Here is a 23339-nt window from a genome sequence, read left to right as displayed (position 1 = left end):
TGTATGAGATTTTAATGTACACTGCTTTCTTTTCATAACAAAGAGTACGAGAAATAATTGAACTGTTCGGTCAGATTGTATTGTGGTTATTAAACTGTAACTGCATTTCTTTTTAGTTCTTAAAATATTGATCACAAGAGTGTAAGTTACTCCAATTTATTAAAAGAATATTTAGGGTTATTTTTACCATACGGAGTTGTGGTCTCTCTCAATTTCGAATCTCAGATCTGTGCAAGTGAAAATGTTATTGCAAAGAATCATCAGTACCAAGGTAAGTCTATTAGCCTTTAACTATTTTGAAGAACGCTCAAATGGTGTGAATAACATGCACTGTACAGCTCCCTCATCTTTACCAGTTGCACACCTAGTTCTAGGGGCATATACTATGCAAATACCTTTCTACCTTTTCAATGTGAGTGTCCCCCTATTCACCCTCTACAGGACATTCCTTTCTGTGGATTCACCGAACCCAGGTGTATGCCATTCCTTCCACAGGTCGGCCAACCATTTAGCTCTATAATGCCTACACAACATCAGGTACACCTTATCTTCAATTTACAACAGCATATATAACCTGTGACCCTTATCTTAACACTGTGCAATCACAAAGTTTCCCGTAACATATTGACTACCCTGTTATCCCAAACTCCTCTTCCCCCCCACCCCCTACTATGCTTCTTGCACTGCTATAAATTACTTATGTGTAAATATATAATAAAAATAAAAAGGCATTCCTTCATAGGTTCATTACATTATTCATAACCTAACATACCTAACAACATACCTGTATGCTTCTCCAGTTGGTCTTCAGTTTTTTGTTAATTAACATTTTCATTTCTTTCGGTCAATAGTTGCAACAAACATTAAAAGATACCCTCGTGAATTCTGTTGTGAATGTACAAAGGGCGTTCAAAAGGTTTTGTACAGTCAGAATTTTTTGTGAACATACTTGGAACATTTAGCTGGAAGTTGGTGTATAAAAGTATTTTCTTTTATTTACAGGTGAGCCATAATGGACCGTGAAGTAGATGTCAGGTTGTGACAATGGTCAGTGATGGAGTTCCTCTTCAAGACCCGCGACGACTCTGCCACATCGATTCACAGGAAGTTGCTCCCTGTTTATTGGGGGGGGGGGGGGGATCGCAACAGTATCTAGCAGTGGTTGCAGAGGTTTAAAGAAGGTGATTTCTCTTTACTGGACAATCCATGATGCGGTAGACTGATGGCAGTGAGTGATGTGAATAAGGAGACCATTGATAAAATAATCCAGAATGACAGATGTGTGACAACATGACAGCTTGCTGAAATGACTCATTTGTCATTGGGTAGTGTGGTATCACTGGTACAATCACTAGGGTACAGAAAAATCTGTGCACATTGAGTGCCTAGATTATTGACAAGAGAAATAAAAACTATGAGAAAGAATGTGTGTGAGGGTCGCATGAAGACCTTTACTGAAGAGTGGAAACAGTGTTTTGAGGGTGTCATTACCCAGGATGAAACATGGTTGTTTTCGTCCGAACCTGAGAGCAAAACCCAATCCACAGAATGGCATCATCTGGGCTCCCTTCGGAAGAAGAAACCAAGACTTCTCGAACAGCACATCGAAAGGTGATGACCTTCTTCTGGGATCAATGTGGTGTCATTTTCATTGACTTTTGGAACCTGGCTCCACAAATAACTGAGACCATTATTGTTTGTCATTGGACAAGCTGTGACCTGCCATCAAGACCCACAGACCACAGCTTCAGGGTCAGCTCATCAGACTACACCATGACAATGCCAAACCCCATTCAGCACTTATGACACAGGAGTAAGTCAGGAAAATGGGTTGGAAAATTGTTCCTCATCCTCCCTACAGTCCAGACTTGGCTCCGCCTGATTTTTACCTCTTTGGTTGTTTGAAGGCTAACCTTCGCAGTAAAACATTTGATAGTGAGAAAGTCCAGCCGGCTGGAGTGGCCGAGTGGTTCTAGGCACTACAGTATGGAACCGCGCGACCGCTACGGTCGCAGGTTTGAATCCTGCCTTGGACATGGATGTGTGTGATGTCCTTAGGTTAGTTAGGTTTAAGCAGTTCTAAGTTCTAGGGGACTGATGACCTCAGGAGTTAAGTCCCATAGTACTCAGAGCCATTTGAACCATTTGAGAAAGTCCATATTTCCTGTGTCAAGGGATGATGTAAAAGTCAATCCCCAGAATTTTACCAAAGTGATTTTGCATCATGGAAAGAAAGTTGGGCCAGATGTGTCACAGCTGATGGGGGCTACAATGAATAGGCTCAATGTATAGCTACATGTTCCAAGTATGGTAAAAAAAAAAATTCATTCTCCTGCTGCAAAAAATAAAAAAATTAGAGAAGACTGTGCAAAACTTTTTGAATGCCCTTTACACTTACTTTTCCATTTCTTTTGGGCAATAGTTGTATTATTAACAGTTAGCTATGTGATTTTTGTTGAGAATACTTCTATATTTGCTCTTAATCTCTATTTAATCATTCAAATTCTTCTAAAACAAGATATAGCTACTTAATTACTTGGAATTTTCATTTATTCCTAACGTTTATAAACTATGATACATCAGCTTAATAGATTGATGAGCCATTTCCCAACGCATCGAAGGTCTGTCATACAAAATTTCTAGGCATTCATGTTCAGGCGATCTGAATTGGAAGAAAGAGACTGAATTCACTAGCATATGCTGTAGGTTCCTCACTCAGAATACAAGCTGCTCATCAGTGCTGATAATGTACCATTGTAGTATACAGTCGCTACTTATGGACAGAATGATTTTTTGGGGGCATTCCCCAAATTCTACAAAAACATTTAAAATACAGGAAAAGATTATCAGGGTGATAAAAAAAGCACGGATTCCTGTAGACCCCTTTTTTGAAACTCTCAAAATATTGCCACTGTCTTGCTTGTATATATACGAAATACTAATTTTTTACAAAAGGTAGCATCTTAAAAAAGGAAAATCTCATCAGACACAACTATAATAGGCACACATATGAAACTAGGCAGAAGATGAACCTATATTGAACACAGTAAGAAAAACTTATGCAAAAGAGGAGTGTATCATACTAGAGAATTTATGGAGCATCATAATAAGTAAACCTAATTTACCAAATTTTACTAATTGTCAATTCATAACATAGTTTACATTGCGCTTATCATCTCATTTCACTTAATAACTGCTATTATGAAATGTAGAAGCAATGTAGTCCACCTACCTACATTAATGTGCATTTGGATTCTGTTAACAATGCAGTCAAAATGACTACTGTATTGTAAATTAACTAGGTTTACCACTGTCTTATATCACATCTCTCCCACATGCCTTTAATCGTAGCACTGATAGTGTGGGCAGGAGAGTTTGCATGCTCCAGGGAAGCTAGAGCTATTCCAGCGGTAGCGCAGCTACTGGCAGGTCTAACCTAGCCGGACAGGTCTTAGCAGAGGAGCCAGACGAAGTGTGCCTCACAACGACCCATCTTATATCCTACATATTCCCTACCCTACCCTTTCCTCAGTTACCATGCCTTTCCTCATCTAATTATCTTACATACCACTGCCTTGAGGTTAGTCTCGGGAGGGATGGAGGCTAAGGGAGAAAACCCTGAAAGAAAATCTGGAGTGGAGCCCCAAAAGTGGTTGGAAGGCGTACTACGTCCCCTCCCAGCAGCTCCTGCAACTGAAGTGATACCAGACGTCATAAGATGAGTCAAGACTTCACGGTGTAGGATTCGCAGATAAAAACACCCTCCTGAACAGTACTGTGCCACAATCTGGTGGAACAGAGCGGATTCTTACTTTACAAGTATGCTCTTCAAGTGGAACCATCAACATCTTTAATGTGTACGCTCCCACCTTATCGTCCAGCATAGAAGAGAAGGATCTGTTTTACGATCTACTCAGCGGCAAAATAGTCAAAGTACCTGACTCAGAGTCACTATGTATTCTAGGCGACTTTAATTCTCGAGCTGGGGTAGATAATGACATGTGGCTGACTTGCCTGGGTCATCATGGAGTGGGAAAAATAAATGATAATGGGCAGAGACTGCTAGAAGTGTGCTGCTTTCATGGTCTGTGTATCGTAAACACATATTTCCAACAAAGATCGACGCAAGGTGACCTGGAGACACCCCCGCTCTCACAACTGGCACCAACTTGATTTTGTCATAGCTAAATGTACAGATCTATGTCCTATTGACACAAAGCTATCACAGCTGACTGCAACACTGACCATGCTTTGGTGGGGAGCAGACTGAGGCTCACCCCTAAGAAATATCAACACGCTAAACAGACGTCAACTGCGGATCAATACATATCATGTTCATAGCTCGCAATGAAAACAAGAATTTTCCAGTAGTTTTGTAAGCGCTTTATCAAGAAACGCACAAACAGAAATGAATTTTGATAACAAATGGGCAGAACTTTCTGATGCCATCTACAACTCAGCAGTATTGGGCTATGGAATGAAAGAGAACAGAAACAAGGACTGGTATGAGCAAAATTTGGAGGAGATGGAACCAGTCACTGAGGCAAAATGGAAAGCTTGCTAATAAAAGAAACCCAAATGGAAGAACTAGGGATGACTGACGAGAAGCAAAGAATGGGACACAACAGACATCTAGGAGATGCGCAAATAACTACTGACGAAATTTATGTGCAGATATACAGAAAGCTGCCAATTCTGGGGACATTACGGCAATGTACGATGGCATTAAGAAAGCAGTTGGTCCAACTGTCAGAAAAACGGCTCCTCTGGAGATAAGTTATTGCTGATGAAGGTAAGCAGATGGAGCACTGAGATGACAATTATCTCGAGCTGTATGCAGCTGAAAATGAAGTAAGGAAGGATGCACTTGCTGTCATCAAACAAATGCCAGTTATGGAAGAGCTTAATGCAATGTCCACTATGAAAGAACTTGGCAGAGCGATAGATTGCCTAGCTAATGGAAAGGCTCCAGGTGAAGATGGGATCCCGGCAGAGATTATTAAGTATAACAAGCCTGTCTTTCTACAGCACCTACATTCACTTCTCACAACCATCTGGGAAGAAGCCTACATCCCGCTAAGTATGTGAAATTCAACGATTGTTACTTTGTATAAACAGAAAGGAGACAGAAGTGATTGCAACACTTACCAAGGCATTTCACTGTTAAGTGTAGTTGGGAAGGCTTATGCAAGATTCATCCTAATGTGATTGCAATTCCTAGCATTTAGAATCTACCCACAATCTCAATGTGGCTTCAGACCTGGCTGATCAACCGTGGACATGATTTTGTCTCTACAACAACTGCAAGAAAAGTGCCATAAGCAGCAGAGACCAATGTATATTGCTTTTGTTGACCTCGTCAAAGCATTTGATTTAGTGAGCAGAATTGGGCTCTTCAAACTGCTGCAGAAGATTGGATGCCCATCTAAACTACTGCAAATAACTGTCTCTTTCCATGAGAAAATGCAAGCAACAGTCTGTTTCAACAGCAAAACATCAGAATCATTCCCTGGTGTAAAGCAGGGGTGTGTGTTAGCTCCTACTCCATTTGGCATTTTCTTTTCCCTTCTGCTGAGATTTGCTTTTGAAGACTGTGAGGAGAGAGTGTATTTACATACAAGTTCTGATGGAAATCTCTTCAACATTGCCCGTCTCAAGGCCAAGAACAAAGTCAATACAATTGTTATTTGCGAGTTGTTATATGCAGACAATGCAGCTGTGGCAGCAAACTCAGAGGACGAGCTGCAGTATCTAATCAACAAGTTATCACATGCATGTGGAAAATTTGGTCTTACCATCAGCCTCCAAAAGACTAAGGGGACCACCAAACTTCCATCCATCAGCATTGACAGCAATCCTCTCCAAGTAGTTGATGATTTTACCTACTTGGGATCTACAATATGTAGCAACTTGTCTGTGGACACTGAGATTACCAACAGAATTGCAATAGCATCTGCTATCATGGGTAGATTTAAAAACAGAGTATGCAAGAATGGACCACTAACATTAAAAACTAAATTGCAAGTATATAATGCTTGTGTTATCAGCACGCTTTTGTATAGCTGTGAGACATAGACAACTCTCGCTAAACACAAATCCCAACTGAACAGCTTCCATCTCTGTTGTCTCCAGAGGATCCTTCAGATCTCTTGGATATAGTGGAACTTCAATTTTACGTTCTCAGATTTTAAGTTTTTCGCAATTCTACACCATAAATTCATAGCACCTGTGAAACATCTGTACGATCAATGCTAAAAATTTCCCGATTTTACGTTTCTTCCTAGTAAGGTTTACCTCGATTCCATGTTCTTATTCAATGTCTCACTTGACTTCATCCTGTTTTCTTTCTATTGACATTTGATGTGACTGAACGAGTTGTAAGTCGCACAAAAGACAGATTGTTCCCACTGCGGGGGGTGACAGAGTTAAGGAAATAGTTTAGGCCATTATGGAGAGGGGAGACACAAGAGAGGAAATGCTGACAAAATCCATGGGGCATTGCCAACACAACTTGCAACGTTTAGCTTCACTATGCAATTACGATACAACTACTACTAGGTTGCAACAGCAATGGAAAAAGAGGACAGTCCACACGAAGCGTTCTGGAGCGAACCAATATGTGATGGAGCGGACCAGTGGTCACCTTTTCTTGTGCCACTTATAATTCAGTCTGCTCTTTTTGCAAGTATTTCCGATGTACTGTGTTCACCAACAATATCTCAAACAACATGCTTGGTCAGAATCGAGACAACGTCGGCCATTTCCGACTAGTGAGATCTTATTGGCTGGCAACTTGTTACTTCACCCGACGGCAATCTGCAGTATTGCCAACACACATAGTTTGCACTTTGAACTTGTCGCTTGCTGTGGTGAAAACATAGCAGGTTTTGTGTAAGCACGTATGTACAAACAAGTGGTACTTATTTATACCAATGAATATGAAATAAAGTTAAGCCTGCTGTGATTTGAGTGTTTCCTCTGTCTCAGTAATCCGTTTCATCGGCTTGCCATTACAACGCATTAAACACCACTGACCGCAACAAAGACGAACAAGCCATTGCACAACTGTTCATTGAACATGTCCTGTTAATTTTGGTGCTGCACGTAGCAAATTGAGTAGCCTACGTTGGTTGCAGTCAGTACAGGCATCAAACATTCTGGATTCTGTCGACAGGCTCTAAGAAGAATTACTGTAAGTAAAATTAATGCTCAATAGTGAAGGGCGTAAGACATATAAGTATATAAATTAAACCCAAGTGGAAGCCACAGTCACTCCATCTGCTATACACTGATCACATCAGCCATACTTTGGAACAAGCTACTAACTAAACTTGATGTTTATCACTCTTTATGCTAGAAGATACTGCATTAGTGTGATGTCACCATCTATACAACTATTGGCTGCAGGTGGAAAACAGAGATCCGAGATGTTGTATTCTAGCAATTTTCACAATATTTCACTTTATTTCACAACGTAGGCCACAAATTTTTTACCATATGGTTTAGTTCACCATGTTAATCTATTTTTGCTTTTTGCTGGGTGAGCACAAAGGAGAGATCTCTGAAAAACGCATATTTTGATGTTTAATTTGTGGTTGTAGCACATTGAAAAACAGCTTGATTACCTTGTACCCAGACACCAATTTCACTTTTTTGACAAGTTTTTACTAGCTGTTACACATCTGTGATTTTTTAAAAACTGATGAAATTCATTAACAAATTATTGTATAAACATTGTATTGTACATTTAATTTCCTTCAGTTATACACATTTTATACGACGTATTGGATAGGATTGTTATTTTTAATAATATATGCCAATTAAGTATGTTTTTGCTTTTATTTTGGGGGTTTAATGTATTCCTCAAATCTGCATTTTTCTCAACTTTGTGTTCTTTTAAGCCTGGACCGCACAAAAACATAAAACAGAGGTTTCACTGTATCCACAATAACCTGTAGGAGAAAACTAGTGTATTCACAAATGAGCAGCAGTGAATTCTTAGATCATAATAAATTGCAATTTCCCGTCATTGTTTATCCCAAGCCCGAATGCAATGAACACCAATCATACTGACTGTATCACTTCAGCCACATTACTTTAATAACACCCTCGACTGGGTGTGAAACGAAATTCTCACTTGGTATTGGGGAAACTGGCGGTTTTAGTTAATGTGTGATGCATCATCTTTCTGTGATACACAGGCTACTGTGTGAAGGAAAGGATGAACACAAGGGACTGTAGTACTCTGGTACCCATAACAATAACACGAATGACTATGTCAGATTAATTAGCTAGCAGTCTCCTAATGTAGCTATTGATGCAATGACAAAATGTAGGTTTGAAGAAAAGAAAAGTAAGTAGTTAAAGGCATTTACTACCAGAAGAAAAGTGCACATTACTGCTTTCTGAAAATCCAAATTTCACAGTTAAAATAATAACAGTATTAGTGATTTTTCATATTTGCACAGAGTAAAGTTAATCATTCAATGTCTCAACTCTAAAGAGCTCCAGTCATGGATGCAACTGGAAGCCCAACGAGTGAAGAGAATTATTACAAAAGACTGACACCTTGCAACAAGAACAGTACACCCAAACACAATTAAAAATAAAAATGTCTAATACCAAAGAAGTACAAGTTGGAATATCAACAATTATAAAAGGCATAGATTGCTACTTACCGTAAAGACGGAATGTTGAGTTCCAGACAAGCATAACAAAAGACTGTTACACACTTGAGGGTTCGGTCAAAACCTACTTTACAAAAGAAAGGAAAACAAACACACACACACACACACACACACACACACACACACACACACACACAAAACTGCAGCAGTTGTGTTGAACGAAAGCGGCAATCCGGAGTGGGGCAGGGAAGAAGGAGGGATTACAGAGTACGGATGGGAGAGAAGTGCACTGTATGGTGGAGCGTGCAGGAACTAGGAGGGAGCATGACAAGACTTCCACCAGACGCAACGTCACAAGGCTGTGGTTCAGGGAGGTGGCGATGGGGGAGCGGGAGTTAGGTAGCAGAAAAGGAGAGGAGCAGGAAGGGGAAAGACAGGTGGGTGCATTCGCACAGAGCAGCACACAATGAGGGTGAGGGAATATGAACTGGGAGGAGGTGATAGGACAGAAGGGTCAGAAACTGTTGGGTGGTGGGTGTGGGGACATTAGGTTACCATAGGTTGATTTTGGGATTATTTTGGGAGCAGAGAAGATGTTGTTAGGCTAACTCCCATCTGTGCAGTTCAGAAAAGCTGGTGGTGGATGGGAGGATCCAGATGGCTTGGGTTATGAAGCAGTCACTGAAATCAAGCACGTTACGTTCAGCTGCACGTCGTGCCATAGGGTGGTCTACAATGCTTTTAGCCGCTGTATGATGGTGGTCATCACTCCTGACAGATATCTGGTTGGTAGTCATACCAATATAAAAAGCTGTGTAATGATTGCAGCAGAGCTGGTATATGACATGACTGGAACAAAAAGTGTTGTGTGAGTGGACTGGGCAGTTTCACACCTGGGTCTTCCACGGGGGTTTGATATTTCTGGCAAGGGATTGGGATTGGCAGTGGCACAGGGATCAACCAGGGTGTTGTGGAGGACGGGTGGTTGTCGGAACACCACTTTAGGACGGGTGGCAAGTATTTCGGTTACGATGTCTGTCATTTGAGGGCATGAGGATGGTAATCAAAGCCCTGGTGAAGGATGTGGTTCAGTTGTTGCAGTCCGGGGTGGTACTGGGTGATGTAGGGCACACTCATTTGTGACTGGTTTTTGGGATTGGTGGGAGATTGGGGTTGTGAGGAGAAATGACAAGGCAGATCTGTTGGCGACTAGGTATGGCGGATAGTGCCAATGTGTGAACACCCTGGTGAGATCTTTAGCATACTGGGAAAGGGAGTTTCTGTCACTGTAGATATGCGGCGCTCCCATGTGGCCAGGCAGTATGGGAGGGATTTTCTGGCGTGGAATGGATGGCAGCTGTCAAAATTGAGGTACCACTTGTAGTTGGTCAGTTTAATGTTGACAGAGGTGTGGATGGAATAATCAGATTGGTTGGTTGGTTTAAAGGCAGGAGAAGGGACCAAACTACGAGGTCATCGGTCCCTTGTTCCTAATAAAACAATGCCACAAGTGTGATAATAAAATGGATGAACCATATGCCACAAAACGGAATGCACGCTACCAGAGGGTGGCAAGGGTGGCACTGGTCGATAGCTTGTAGGCTGCTCAATGAGTCAGTACACAGGAGAAATGACTCAGCAGGGCATGAGCGGATGTACTCAAGAGCACGAGATACGGCCGCCAGCTCTGCAGTGAAAGCACTGCAGCCAACTCGCAAGGAGTGCTGCTCAATATGTCCTCCGTGAACATATGCGAAGCCTACATGACCATCAGCCACTGAGCCGTCGGTGTAAGCCACTTCACAGCCCCGGAACACGTCAAGAATCGAGAGGAAGTGACAGCGGAGAGCAGCAGGGTTAACGGAGTCCTTAGGGACGTGCAAAATGTCCAGACGAAGCTGCAGCCGAGGCGTACACCATGGAGGTGCGCTTGAATGGACTGCAAGTAGAGGTGGTAAAGGGAAGAACTCCAGTTCAGAGAGACGGGACTGCACATGAATCGCAATCATTAGCCCTGATCTGGGCTGCCGACGCAGGAGATGGACTGCCGTGGGTGGGAAAAGGAGACGGTAATTCAGATGCTCAGGGGAACTATGAATGTGTGCTGCGTAACTGGCCAACAGATGCACACGTCTGATCTGCAGTGGAGGGACACCAGCTCCACCAGTACACTGGTCACGGGACTCGTCCTAAAAGCTCCTGTCGCTAATCGAACCCCACAGTGGTGCACGAGGTCGAGTAAATGTAATGCTGAAGGCGCTGGCGAACCATAAACCACACTCCCATAGTCAATTTGGGATTGGACAAGGGCTCTGTAGAACTGCAGCAGCATACAGCGATCTGCACCCCAATTGGTGTTGCTCAGGCAACGGAGGATATTGAGGTGCTGCCAGCACTTCTGCTTAAGTTGACAAAGATGAGGGATCCAAGTCAATCGAGTGTCGAAAACCAGTCCTAGGAACTGATAGGTCTCCACTACAGTGAGTGGATCGTCAATAAGGTAAAATGCGGGTTCCGGATGAACGGTACGATGCCAACAGAAGTGCATCACACACGACTTTGCGGCTGAAAACTGGAAGCTGTGGGCTAGAGCCCACGACTGCGCCTTGTGGATGGCTCCCTGGAGGCATCGCTCAGCAACAACAGTACTGGAGCAGCAGTACGAAATGCAGAAGTCATCTGCATACTGAGGTGAGACGGAGGGCCCGAAAGCTGCTGCTAGAGCGTTAATGGTCACTAAAAATAGAGACACACTCAATACAGAGCCCAGCGGGACTCCATTCTTCTGGATATGGATGGAACTATGGGAGTCACCAACTTGGACAAGGAAAGTACGGAGCGACAGGAAGTTTTGGATAAAAATCGGGAGTGATCTCTGGAGACCCATCTCATAGAATGTGGCAAGGATATGATGTCGCCAAGTCATGTCGTATGCTTTACATAAGTAAAGACGGTAATCAGGTGTTGCCATCTGGAAAAGTCTGTTTGGATGGCAGACTCGACGGACACGAGATTATCAGTGGTAGAGCGACCCTCGTTGGATGGCTGATGGGCCGATAGCTATCGGCATCAAGCGGTTTTTTACCGGGTTTGAGCACCGGAATGATGGTGCTCTCCCACCATTGTGATGGAAAGACGCCATCGCACCAGATCCGGTTGAAGATGACGAGGAGATGTCGCTTGTAGTCAGATGAGAGATGTTTAATCATCTGGCTGTGGGTGCGATCGGGCACAGGAGCTGTCGGGGTAATGTGCAAGGGCACTGAGGAGTTCCCACTCTGTAAATGGGGCGTTATATGATTCACTGCAGTGTGTAGTGAATGAGAGGACGTTCCCTTCCAGCCGCCGTTTGAGTGTGTGAAAGGGGGTAATTCTCTGACGCAGAGGCTCGAGCAAAGTGCTCGGCAATCGCGTTTGCGTCGGTACATAACACGCCATTTATGGTAACATCGGGGACATCTGTTGGGGCCTGGTACCCGAAAAGACGTCTGATCTGCCCAGACTTGGGAAGGTGATGTGTGGCACCCAATGGTGGAGACATATCTCTCCCAGCACTCCTTCTTCCGTTGTCTGATAAGGTAGCGAACACGTGCACAGAGCCGTTTAAAGGCTATGAGGTGCTCCAGGGAAGGGTGCCGCTTATGCCGCTGCAGTGCTCGCCGATGCTCCTTAATTGCTTCAGCGACTTCCGGTGACCACCATTGGACTGCGTTATGCCTCGGGCACCCTAAATAGTGAGGGATCACATTTTCTGCAGCAGAAACAATTGTGCTAATCACCTGCTCAACCATCAAATCGATGATACTGTGTGGGGGAGATTCAGCGGTGACAGCAGAGGTGAACGTTCCCCAGTCCGCCTTGTTCAAAGCCCATCTGGGCAGGCATCCATCCGTGCACCTGACGCTGGGCAGTAACAGAAATATGGGGAAGTGGTCACTACCACAAAAAAGGTCGTCATGTGCTCTCCAGTGGATAGATGAGAGAAGTTCTGGGCTACAAACTGATAAATCACTGGCCGAGTAACTACTATGAGCCACAATGAAATGTGAGGCAGAGGTCAAATTGCGACAGTCAAGATTCGACATCTCTGCCTCGGCCAGTAAGCGTGGTACCACCCCACAAGGGGTTATGGGCATTGCAATCTCCCAGAAGTAGGAAAGGTTTAGGGAGTTGATCAATCAGTGCAGCTAATACATTCAGGGGTACTGCACCATCTGGAGGAAGATATACATTACAGACAGTTATTTCCTGCGTCGTCCTTACTCTGACAGCCACAGCTTCAAGAGGGGTTTTATGGGGCACATGTTCACTAAAAACCGAGTTTATGGCATAAGCGCAAACTCCACCTGACACCCGATTATAGTCGCTACGGTTCCTTAAATATCCCTTATAGCTGCGGAGGGCAGGGGTCTGCATTGCTGGGAACCAGGTTTCCTGGAGGGCAATGCAGATCGCAGGTGTAAAGCTTAACAGTTGCCGTAGCTCAGCCAGGTGGTGGAAAAAACCGCCACAGTTCCACTGGAGGATGACATCATGAGACTGGGAAGGCATGGAACATTCAATGAGGCAGTTTATGCCTCAGAGTCACCTGCTGCCACCGATTTATTGTCTGAGCAGTCTATAACCATTGTGTCTGAGGGTCTGGCGAGATCTAGGTCCTCAACGGACACCAAAATCTCCACCCCATCCTCAGCTGCAGAACTTGTAGGTAGCGGTGGTGTGGGTGTCACTGCAATTTCCTTGGTCTTAGGGGTATTCCTTTTGGATTTCTCTTGCTGCTCCTTGGATTTCTCTGGCTCGGAGGACTTCACTGGCTCAGTCTCTGGGACTGAGGATGAGTGTAAAGCCCTACTACCGGCTGCGTTTGGGCTCTTCAGCCACTGGCGGGTGTTGTCTTTCCCACTAGACGAAACCTGCGAAGGGAGTGACCCAAGGGACCCCTTCCCAGTAAAAGTAGTGAAAGAAGCCAAAGAAGACTTACGCTTCTCCGGCTTAGAAGTGGGGACGGACGTCCCCGATGGTTGGGGGGGGGGGATTGCTCTCAAAGCAGGTGGTGCAGGAGCAACAGGGAGGGAAATCCCCCCCACCATCAAGGGGGCAGGTGTAGTCTTACGGCTCTGAGGGGTGACCTAGGTTGGCGGAGCTGATGGTGCCAGAACTGTTGTAGCAGGGGCGTAAGACGATGTCTATGTCATATGCACAGGATACAGGTGTTCAAATTTTCTCTAGGCCTCAGTGTAGGTCAGTCTGTCCAGGGTCTTGTACTCCAAGATTTTCCTTTCTTTCTGGAGAGTCCTGCAGTCAGGCAAGGAAGGCGAATGGTGCTTGCAGCAGTTGACACAGATGGGAGGTGGGGCACATGGAGTATTGGGCATGTGACGCTAGAAGTACAGAGGGAAGACATATGACCGAACTTCCAGCACTTAAAGCACCGCATTGGGGGAAGGATATAGGGCTTTACATCACACCAGTAGACAATCACCTTGACCTTCTCGGGCAATGTATCACCCTCAAAGGCCAAAATGAGGGCACCGGTGGCAACCTGATTATCCTTCACACCCTGGTGGACAAGCTAGACGAAATGTACACCTCGCCGCTCTAAATTGGCACACATCTTATCGTTGGGCTGCAAAAGAAGGCCTCTGTGAAATATGATACCCTGGAACATATTTAAGCTCTTACGGAGTGTGATGGGTACAGAAACAACCCCCAGCTTGTCACAAGCAAGTAACTCCCGTGACTAGGCAAGGGATGCTGTTTTGATCAAGACTGACCCAGATCTCATTTTGGACAAGCCCTCCACCTCCCCAAACTTGTCCTCTAAATGCTCAACAAAAAAAAACTGAGGCTTCATCGTCATGAAAGATTTCTCATCAGCTCTCGAACATAAATTGAGCTCGTGATCGCTTAGAGACCGCTGGTGTTTCACCACCAACAAGAGATGATGGACTGCTTCATCGCGTCTCATCTGCCCTGATGCCACTCACTCCGACCAAGGGCCCTTCCCATGGGCGCCACCCAGCTGCAGCAAAGGCCACCTGGCAGGATGGCCATTGCTGGGAGTCTCGATGCCCCAGGAGGATGGTCATCTACCCCTTGGCATACGTGGGGAATTAATGGCGCAGGCATCAGCACAGCAATCCCTGTGTGGTCAGGGGGCTACAACCAAAAGGGCACATGGCAGCCCCACCACAACGGACTGGTTACCGTGCTGGATATCAGGTGCAAAGAAGTCCGTGGTCATCGTCAATGCAGAAATCGACACTTCATAGAGCATGGTGGAAAACGCAACCAAGGTGTCCTCGCGCAAGAGATGGAGAATGGGCAGGCAATGCGACAATGAGAAAGTTGGTTAAAGATTTCAATGCACGATGGACACGATGCACCTTGTAAGGTGCCCTTCCCCAACTGGCTCACTCTTAGGGAAAATTTTGAAGAATGGAGGTCAAACCCTACAGGGGACCACCATATAAAGGCCAAAACATGTGAAACTCCTTTTAGTCACCTTGTACGACAGGCATGAATACCTCAGGCCTATTCTAACACCTGCAGGGGGTGGGGGGGGGGGGTGTTTAAGAAGATGGCGTGCTGGTTTGAGAAGGACTAGGTGAAGTAAATGGTAGAAGAGTTGAGGTTGTAAAGGAATGAGGATAGGTTGTCTTGGCCCAGGGTGATATTATCAATGAGCCTGAACCAAACCAAGAGTTTGTGCTTTTGGGAGACTAAGAAAGTTTCCTCTATATGGTCCACAAACAGGATGGCATGGGAGGGTGCTATGCAGGTCCCCAATGCTGTGCCACAGATTTGTTTGTATACCTTCCCTTCGGAGGAGAAGTAGTTGTGTGTTAGAATGCAGTTAGTAAGGTGTATGGGGAATGAGGTAGTGGGTTTGGAGTCAGGGGAGATGTAGTTTTCAACAGTGGCAAGACTATGGACATGAAGGTGTATAAGAAAGTGGCAACAAGAGTGGCATTAGGGATCCGTGAGGTGAAGGGATGGGAACGGTGGAGAGTTGGCGAGGGAAGTTTTTGGTATCTTTGACATGGGATGCTAGATTTTGCTCAGCTGGTTGGAACTGTTGGTAAATGAGGGCTGAAATTCTTTCAGTGAGGGCACAATAACTGGCTCCAATGGGGCATCCAGGACTGTAGTATGTTTGGTTTTCGAGGAGCTTGTAGAAGGTAGGTGTGCAGGAGGGAAATTCAGGGGAGAGGTTCTGGGAAAGGCCTGAGGCTTTATGCAAGGATTGCAGGTTATGATGGACTTCTGGGATGGGTTCACTCTCACAGAGTTTATAGGCAGAGGTGTGAGATGATTGGTAAAGGCCTTCCACCAGGTAGTCACTGAGATTCATAATGACAGTAGTGGAATTTTTGTCTGCAGGTAGAATGATTAAGTAAGGATCGGTTTCAAGGCTGTGTACAGCTGTCTTTCTTCTGCTGAAAAGTTGGTGTTGTTAGAAAGGGTCTTGGAGAAGGTTGGTGAGGCCAAGTTGGGGAGATAAGGAATTCCTGGAATGTGCCTTGGGTTGGTTAGGTGTGGGGGGGATCACAGTTGTATGGTGGTATGAACTGGGAGAGATAGAATTCAATGTTGAGATAAGGTTGGGTTTACTTGGAGCGATTGGTGGCAAAAAAGTATTTCCATTGCAGGGATCAGGGGAAGCTAAGCATAGGTCTTTGACAAATCTAACATGGTTAAATTTGGATGTAGGGCTACAGGTGAGGCCTTTGGATAGGACTGGAACTTCTGTGGGACTGAGGACTTTGTTGGAAAGGTCAACAACAATGTTCCGGGATTGTTTCAGCGCTCGAGTTAGTGGAGTGCTGGTGGGGAGTTTTGGGGATGTGGCAAGTTGAATCCCTTGCTCTCCAGCACATGGAAGAGCCTTCCAGACACCACCTCCATAAATTATCAAACCTACCGACATCCTACTGCCACCTGGGGCACCACTATCAAACCCTTGGCCACAGTGTTTCTTCTTGTCAACCTCTTGTAGCACCCAGACTCCGCCTAGCCTACCTTTTCAGATATGCTAAATGCACTGGTCTTCTTACGGATGCACAAATTTCTACCAACTTTGGCCTATTGACATTTGTACCCTCTTTTTCTGAACCGAATGTGCCACAATCTCTGTTTCCTCAGCATTCTCCAAATTTGATTATTAAACCGTAGAGGGTCCCTTCCATCCTTAATGGGACCGATGACCGTCGCAGTCTGGTCCCTTTAATCCCCCAAACCAACGAACCATCCTTAATCCACTTACTTAACATGTACGTCTTCAGAATGCAATTTACAATCAGTTTAAATTTTGGCCATAATTCCTTGGTATCCATCATACTTGAGCTAAATGATGTCCATTCATTGTGTAAGTGGGATGCAAACAACTGCTTACCTGGATTTTCTAGCATAAACACTATCTCAGATTGTTGACGGATTTATTAACACTATCACCACTACGATGACATCGTGATCAATAATTCCGGTCTCTATACTGACACTGTTGATAATGTCAGGAATGTTTGTAGCAACAGGATTGTTCAGGAAAGTTCCCATAGGCATCTCAGTCCATATTCAGTAGTTTAAGTTGCCTCCAACTAATACTGGACGATTTGGATATTTCCGGAACGACCCTAAAACTGTCACAACAGGGTCAGGGGCTGGTAAAAACATCCAACAATTAACTTTATGTCACTCAGACCTGTTACGTGTGTCCAAATAACTTCACTGTCGCACTCAAATTTGAACTCTATAGAAAAAATATTTGTGTCAACTGCATTTAATACTCCCCTTCATATGACATATAATCTTTCCAATACTCCAGTCCTGTCATAGGCTTATCCTACCACATCAGAGGCTGGGCCACTTGTGAAACAAGCTGTGTCATGTACCAGCTCTGCTGCAAACATTCCACAGTTTTCTATAGTGATATGACTACCAACCAGCTATTCACCACGATGAAAGGCCACCACCAAACTGCGGCTCACACAAAGTGCATACTGTGACACAACATGCAGCTGAACGTAAGACATTTGATTTCAATGGCTGCTTCACAACCTGGGCCATATGGATCCTCCTATCCACCACCACCAGCTTTTCTGAACTGCGAAAAAGGGTGTTATCCTTACAACACATTCTCCACTTCTGAAATTATTCCGGCCTCAACCTAAAGTAACCTACTGTCCCCACACACTTCACCCAATGGTTTCGACCCCCACTGCCTTGTCACCTTCTCCCCTTTCACGTCCCTGTACCCTCATTATGCGCTGCTCTCTGCCAGCACCCACATGTCCCCCCCCCCCCCCCCATCTTCTACTACTGCTTGCTCTGCCAGACAGTGCACTTCTCCCCTCCCCAACTCACACGCTGCTATCCCAGCCCCACTCCAGATTGCTGCTTTCGTTCAATGCAACAGTTGCAGTGTGGACAGAGCGGCTGGAGATAGCAGTCGTGTGCGTGGGGTGAGTCTGCTTGTGTGAATGTGTGTGTTTTTTCCTTTCTTTTCCAGGATTTAGCCTGTTGTGTCTGTCTGCAATGTCTGTCTGCAACTCAATGTGCCATCTTTACAGTGAGTAGCAATCCATCCTTTTCATAATTGTTAATAACAAAGATGGAACAACAAAATTCAAAACAGAGACAAGCACTTAAACTGTAGTCAGATCACATTGGCACACAGATAAAAAGTCAAAAGCTCTACAGTTCTGAATGATTTTGGTAAAAGTAGCAGCAAAAGCAGTATCAAAACATTCTAAAGGACAGCTATGCCAGCAGAGGTAAAAATAAATATAAATCTTAATATTTTTGATGCAATTTTTTGGATTTTATTACCTGTTCAGGAACTTGCTCATGTTGTTGTAATCTTTATCAAGCATAAGAACACCGGGCATACTCTCACTATTCACAATGAGACCCACACCGACAAGTGCATCAGCCACATCTGAAATATAAAACAAAAGGAGAAATGGTGATAAAAGAGAAGATTTTCATTGACCATCTCATTACTCTTGTCACAAATCAACTTCACAGAGGAAATTTTCATCTCTGGCCATTACAGCTTTTCAAATAAAGAGATATATAACACTTTCATAGCTTTCTATAAACACACTATTAGTCAGGGAGTACGGTAAATGAATGAGTGAAAAAACAACATCCCATCGCAGAGGAAACAACATAGAGCAAATTCTGCAATATTTCCATAGTATCCCATACAACAACAAATGTATATGTTAACTAAAAGAATGATCATTTCCAATTATAAAAAATAAAAAATTAAAACAAAGAGAATTAAAATAAATTATACAAGCACTGCTCACGACCCACTCTCACATCTCTACTTCTGTCAATACTCCTGGATTGCTTAGTTGGCAGAGCACTTGTCTGTAAAAGATACAAGTTCCAGTCTAGCACACAGGTTTAATCTGCCAGGAAGTTTCACTACCATATAGCTCAGCTACCTCATAGGGCAGTTGTTGTTGTCGTCTTCAGTCCTGAGACTGGTTTGATGCAGCTCTCCATGCTACTCTATCCTGTGCAAACTTCTTCATCTCCCAGTACCTACTGCAACCTACATCCTTCTGAATCTGCTTAGTGTATTCATCTCTTGGTCTCCCTCTACGATTTTTACCCTCCACGCTGCCCTACAGTACCAAATTGGTGATCCCTTGATGCCTCAGAACATGTCCTACCAACCGATCCCTTTTTCTAGTCAAGTTGTGCCACAAACTTCTCTTCTCCACAATCCTATTCAATACCTCCTCATTAGTTATATGATCTACCCATCTAATCTTCAGCATTCTTCTGTAGCACCACATTTCGAAAACTTCTATTCTCTTCTTGTACAAACTATTTATTGTCCATGTTTCACTTCCATACATGGCTACACTCCATACAAATACTTTCAGAAATGACTTACTGACACTTAAATCTATACTCGATGTTAACAAATTTTTCTTCTTCAGAAACGCTTTCCTTGCCATTGCCAGTCTACATTTTATATCCTCTCTACTTCGACCATCATCAGTTATTTTTCTCCCCAAATAGCAAAACTCCTTTACTACTTTAAGTGTCTCATTTCCTAATCTAATTCCCTCAGCATCACCAGACTTAATTCGACTACATTCCATTATCCTCGTTTTGCTTTTGTTGATGTTCATCTTATATCCTCCTTTCAAGACGCTATCCATTCCATTCAACTGCTCTTCCAAGTCCTTTGCTGTCTCTGACAGAATTACAATGTCATCAGCGAACCTCAAAGTTTTTATTTCTTCTCCATGGATTTTAATACCTACTCCGAATTTTTCTTTTGTTTCCTTTACTGTTGCTCAATATACAGATTGAATAACATCGGAGAGAGGCTACAACCCTGTCTTAATCCCTTCCCAACAACTGCTTCCCTTTCATGTCCCTCCACTCTTATAACTGCCATCTGGTTTCTGTACAAACTGTAAATAGCCTTTCGCTCCCTGTTATTTTACCCCTGCCACCTTTACAATTTGAAAGAGAGTATTCCAGTCAACATTGTCAAAAGCTTTCTTTAAGTCTACAAATGCTAGAAACTTAGGTTTGCCTTTCCTTAATCTTTCTTCTAAGATAAGTCGTAAGGTAAGTATTGCCTCACGTGTTCCAGTATTTCTACGGAATCCAAACTGATCTTCCCCGAGGTCAGCTTCTACCAGTTTTTCCATTCGTCTGTAAAGAATTTGTGTTAGTATTTTGCAGCTGTGGCTTATTAAACTGATTATTCGATAATTTTCACATCTGTCAACACCTGCTTTCTTTGGGATTGGAATTATTATATTCTTCTTGAAGTCTGAGGGTATTTCGCCTGTTTCATACATCTTGCTCACCAGATGGTAGAGTTTTGTCAGGACTGGCTCTCCCAAGGCTGTCAGTAGTTCCAATGGAATGTTGTCTACTCCCGGGGCCTTGTTACGACTCAGGTCTTTCAGTGCTTTGTCAAACTCTTCACACAGTATCGTATCTCCCATTTCATTTTCATCTACATCCTCTTCCATTTCCATAATATTGTCCTCAAGTACATCGCCGTTGTATAGACCCTCTATATACTCCTTCCACCTTTCTGCTTTCCCTTCTTTGCTTAGAACTGGGTTTCCATCTGAGCTCTTTATGTTCATACAAGTGGTCCTCTTTTCTCCAAAGGTCTCTTTAATTTTCCTGTAGGCAGTATCTATCTTACCCCTAGTGAGATAAGCCTCTATATCTTTACATTTGTCCTCTAGCCACCCCTGCTTAGCCATTTTGCACTTCCTGTCGATCTCATTTTTGAGACGTTTGTATTCCTTTTTGCCTGCTTCATTTACTGCATTTTTATATTTTCTCCTTTCATCAATTAAATTCAATATTTCTTCTGTTGCCCAAGGATTTCTACTAGCCCTCGTCTTTTTACCTACTTGATCCTCTGCTGCCTTCACTACTTCATCCCTCAAAGCTACCCATTCTTCTTCTACTGTATTTTCTTTCCCCCATTCCAGTCAATTGTTCCCTTATGCTCTCCCTGAAACTCTGTACAACCTCTGGTTCTTTCAGTTTATCCAGGTCCCATCTCCTTAAGTTCCCACCTTTTTGCAGTTTCTTCAGTTTTAATCTACAGCTCATAACGAATAGATTGTGGTCAGAGTCCACATCTGCCCCTGGAAATGTCTTACAATTTAAAACCTGGTTCCTAAATCACTGTCTTACCATTATATAATCTATCTGATACCTTTTAGTATCTCCAGGGTTCTTCCATGTATACAACCTTCTTTCATGATTCTTAAACCAAGTGTTAGCTATGGTTAAGTTGTGCTCTGTGCAAAATTCTACCAGGCGGCTTCCTCTTTCATTTCTTAGCCCCAATCCATATTCACCTACTACGTTTCCTTCTCTCCCTTTTCCTACTACCGAATTCCAGTCACCCATGACTATTAAATTTTCGTCACCCTTCACTATCTGAATAATTTCTTTTATTTCATCATACACTTCTTCAATTTCTTCGTCATCTGCAGAGCTAGTTGGCATATAAACTTGTACTACTGTAGTAGGTGTGGGCTTCGTATCTATCTTGGCCACAATAATGCATTCACTATGGTGTTTGGGGGCAGTTATTACAGCTATTTGCGTATGACACATGTGGCCAATAACACAATAACTGATTTTCATCCATTTCTTTAATAGTATGTTTCTAGGTATGCAGCTGAGCCACTGTTCCACTTTTTTTTTGTGCCATATTTCAACAACCAACCCAGAAATTTCGTTCAGGTGCTCAAGCTTTGCCATTATCTGTACTCACTGCCTGGACTACAACCAGACTGTGAACTGTTGTTGATCCTGTGCCACTATTTACAGATTTTAATAAATTGAGGGCCATACCTTAAGCCTTGTTTAAATTGAAACCACCATTCCTGTTTATTACACTTTCAAAAATATTTATTTCACTACATGCCTTAATTAAGACTGTCTCAAAAACTTGACATTTGCACCATGACAACTGTCTCGCTGCATTTCATTTCACGATTATATTCGATCCAGAGCTTGGTGACCGCTGATTTGTTTGGTCATTTTAGTTGGGTGTGGCACTGATGCCTCTCGCAACTCCCCTCCATTGTTCTGACAGTCTGCCCATGTAAAATGTGCCACATGCACGTGGAAAACAGTTCAAATCTGGCTTTCAGAGAGTAGTTGGTGGGAGCAAAACACTCTGGAAGGCATGTTTCCATAGTAGTCTACTGATCTATCCAGATATTGGGCCAGAAATGTAGTTCCTGGCTTCTCTTTTCTATTTCAGTCTTTACCTCTTTCTGATGCATTTTGGACTTTGATCGCAATGCCTACTCAATCGGGTGATCTGAGTAATCTGTCTAAAAGTGTTTGAGCTCTATGAAACAGAGTCTCAGCAATGAATTTCTTTGTGATGGATAATGATAGCTCCAAGTGTGGAGATAAAGAGGTTTTTAATACCCCCCCCCCCCCCCCACACACACCCTCTTCCTCTCCGTGACTCACAGATATGTCCATTTCCTCTAAACTAAGATCCGAGGAAAGAGAGTTTGCCCTTTTTCTCAAGTACCAACAAGAATTTAAATTAGGGACAGATAAAATTTCTTATCTACCTTACTGTTGCCCAATATGCGGAAAGACCAAGTGTATTTTGCTCCCATCAACACATGTAAAAAGTCTTCTTTATAATGTCAAAGTGGGGCTGGGCAAACAATACTTGCTTTCGAACAGACTCACTACTTCCCTATATGCCGAAATGCTCAATACAGTATCGATGTTGTTCGAACAATCATGTGTCATCTGATTCGCATGAGGCTAGTGCAATGGAAACACAAGAGACTATGATTTAGCCACTACAACAATCTATTTCTCTGCTTGAAATTTGGCAATTTTGTGGAACACAGGACAAAATAACACTAAATCCTACCATATTACTTGTATTCAAACAGATCTGCAATAAAAGTTCTCCCACATGTACGAATACCGTATAAATACATTACCGTAATGCTGTTTTTAAGTAAAGGTAACATTCAAAAGTGGAAATGTTGCCCTTAAAAAAATTATTTCTAGGGACTGTAATGATCTACTAAGTGTGTTGCAAATGAAAAATTCAGTTGCAGTTCACTTATTAGGATACCGGATAAAAATCAGCTTTAGAATATGATGGTGACATTCAGATGAGACAAGAAGGAACATTAATTCAGAATGAAATGTCTA

At 43.3% G+C, this 23339-nt stretch overlaps 1 protein-coding gene across 4 annotated transcripts in view; it reads right to left on the bottom strand.

Moving 5' to 3' along the window:
- LOC126204419 (protein strawberry notch) overlaps positions 1-23339 on the bottom strand; it is a 264401-nt gene that overhangs the window by 65903 nt on the left and 175159 nt on the right. For all 4 annotated transcript variants that reach the window (XR_007540499.1, XM_049938805.1, XM_049938806.1 and 1 more), the window contains one exon: positions 18456-18564. Coding sequence is in view for 3 of the 4 variants with exons in the window: in XM_049938805.1 (XP_049794762.1) it covers positions 18456-18564 (109 nt within the window). In the remaining variant the exon portion in view is untranslated. The remainder of the gene's footprint in view (positions 1-18455; positions 18565-23339) is intronic.

This window comes from Schistocerca nitens, chromosome 9, assembly GCF_023898315.1.
Source record: "Schistocerca nitens isolate TAMUIC-IGC-003100 chromosome 9, iqSchNite1.1, whole genome shotgun sequence".
In the NCBI taxonomy this organism is placed as follows: Eukaryota; Metazoa; Arthropoda; class Insecta; order Orthoptera; family Acrididae; genus Schistocerca; species Schistocerca nitens.
This window is presented reverse-complemented; position numbering and strand designations above follow the sequence as displayed.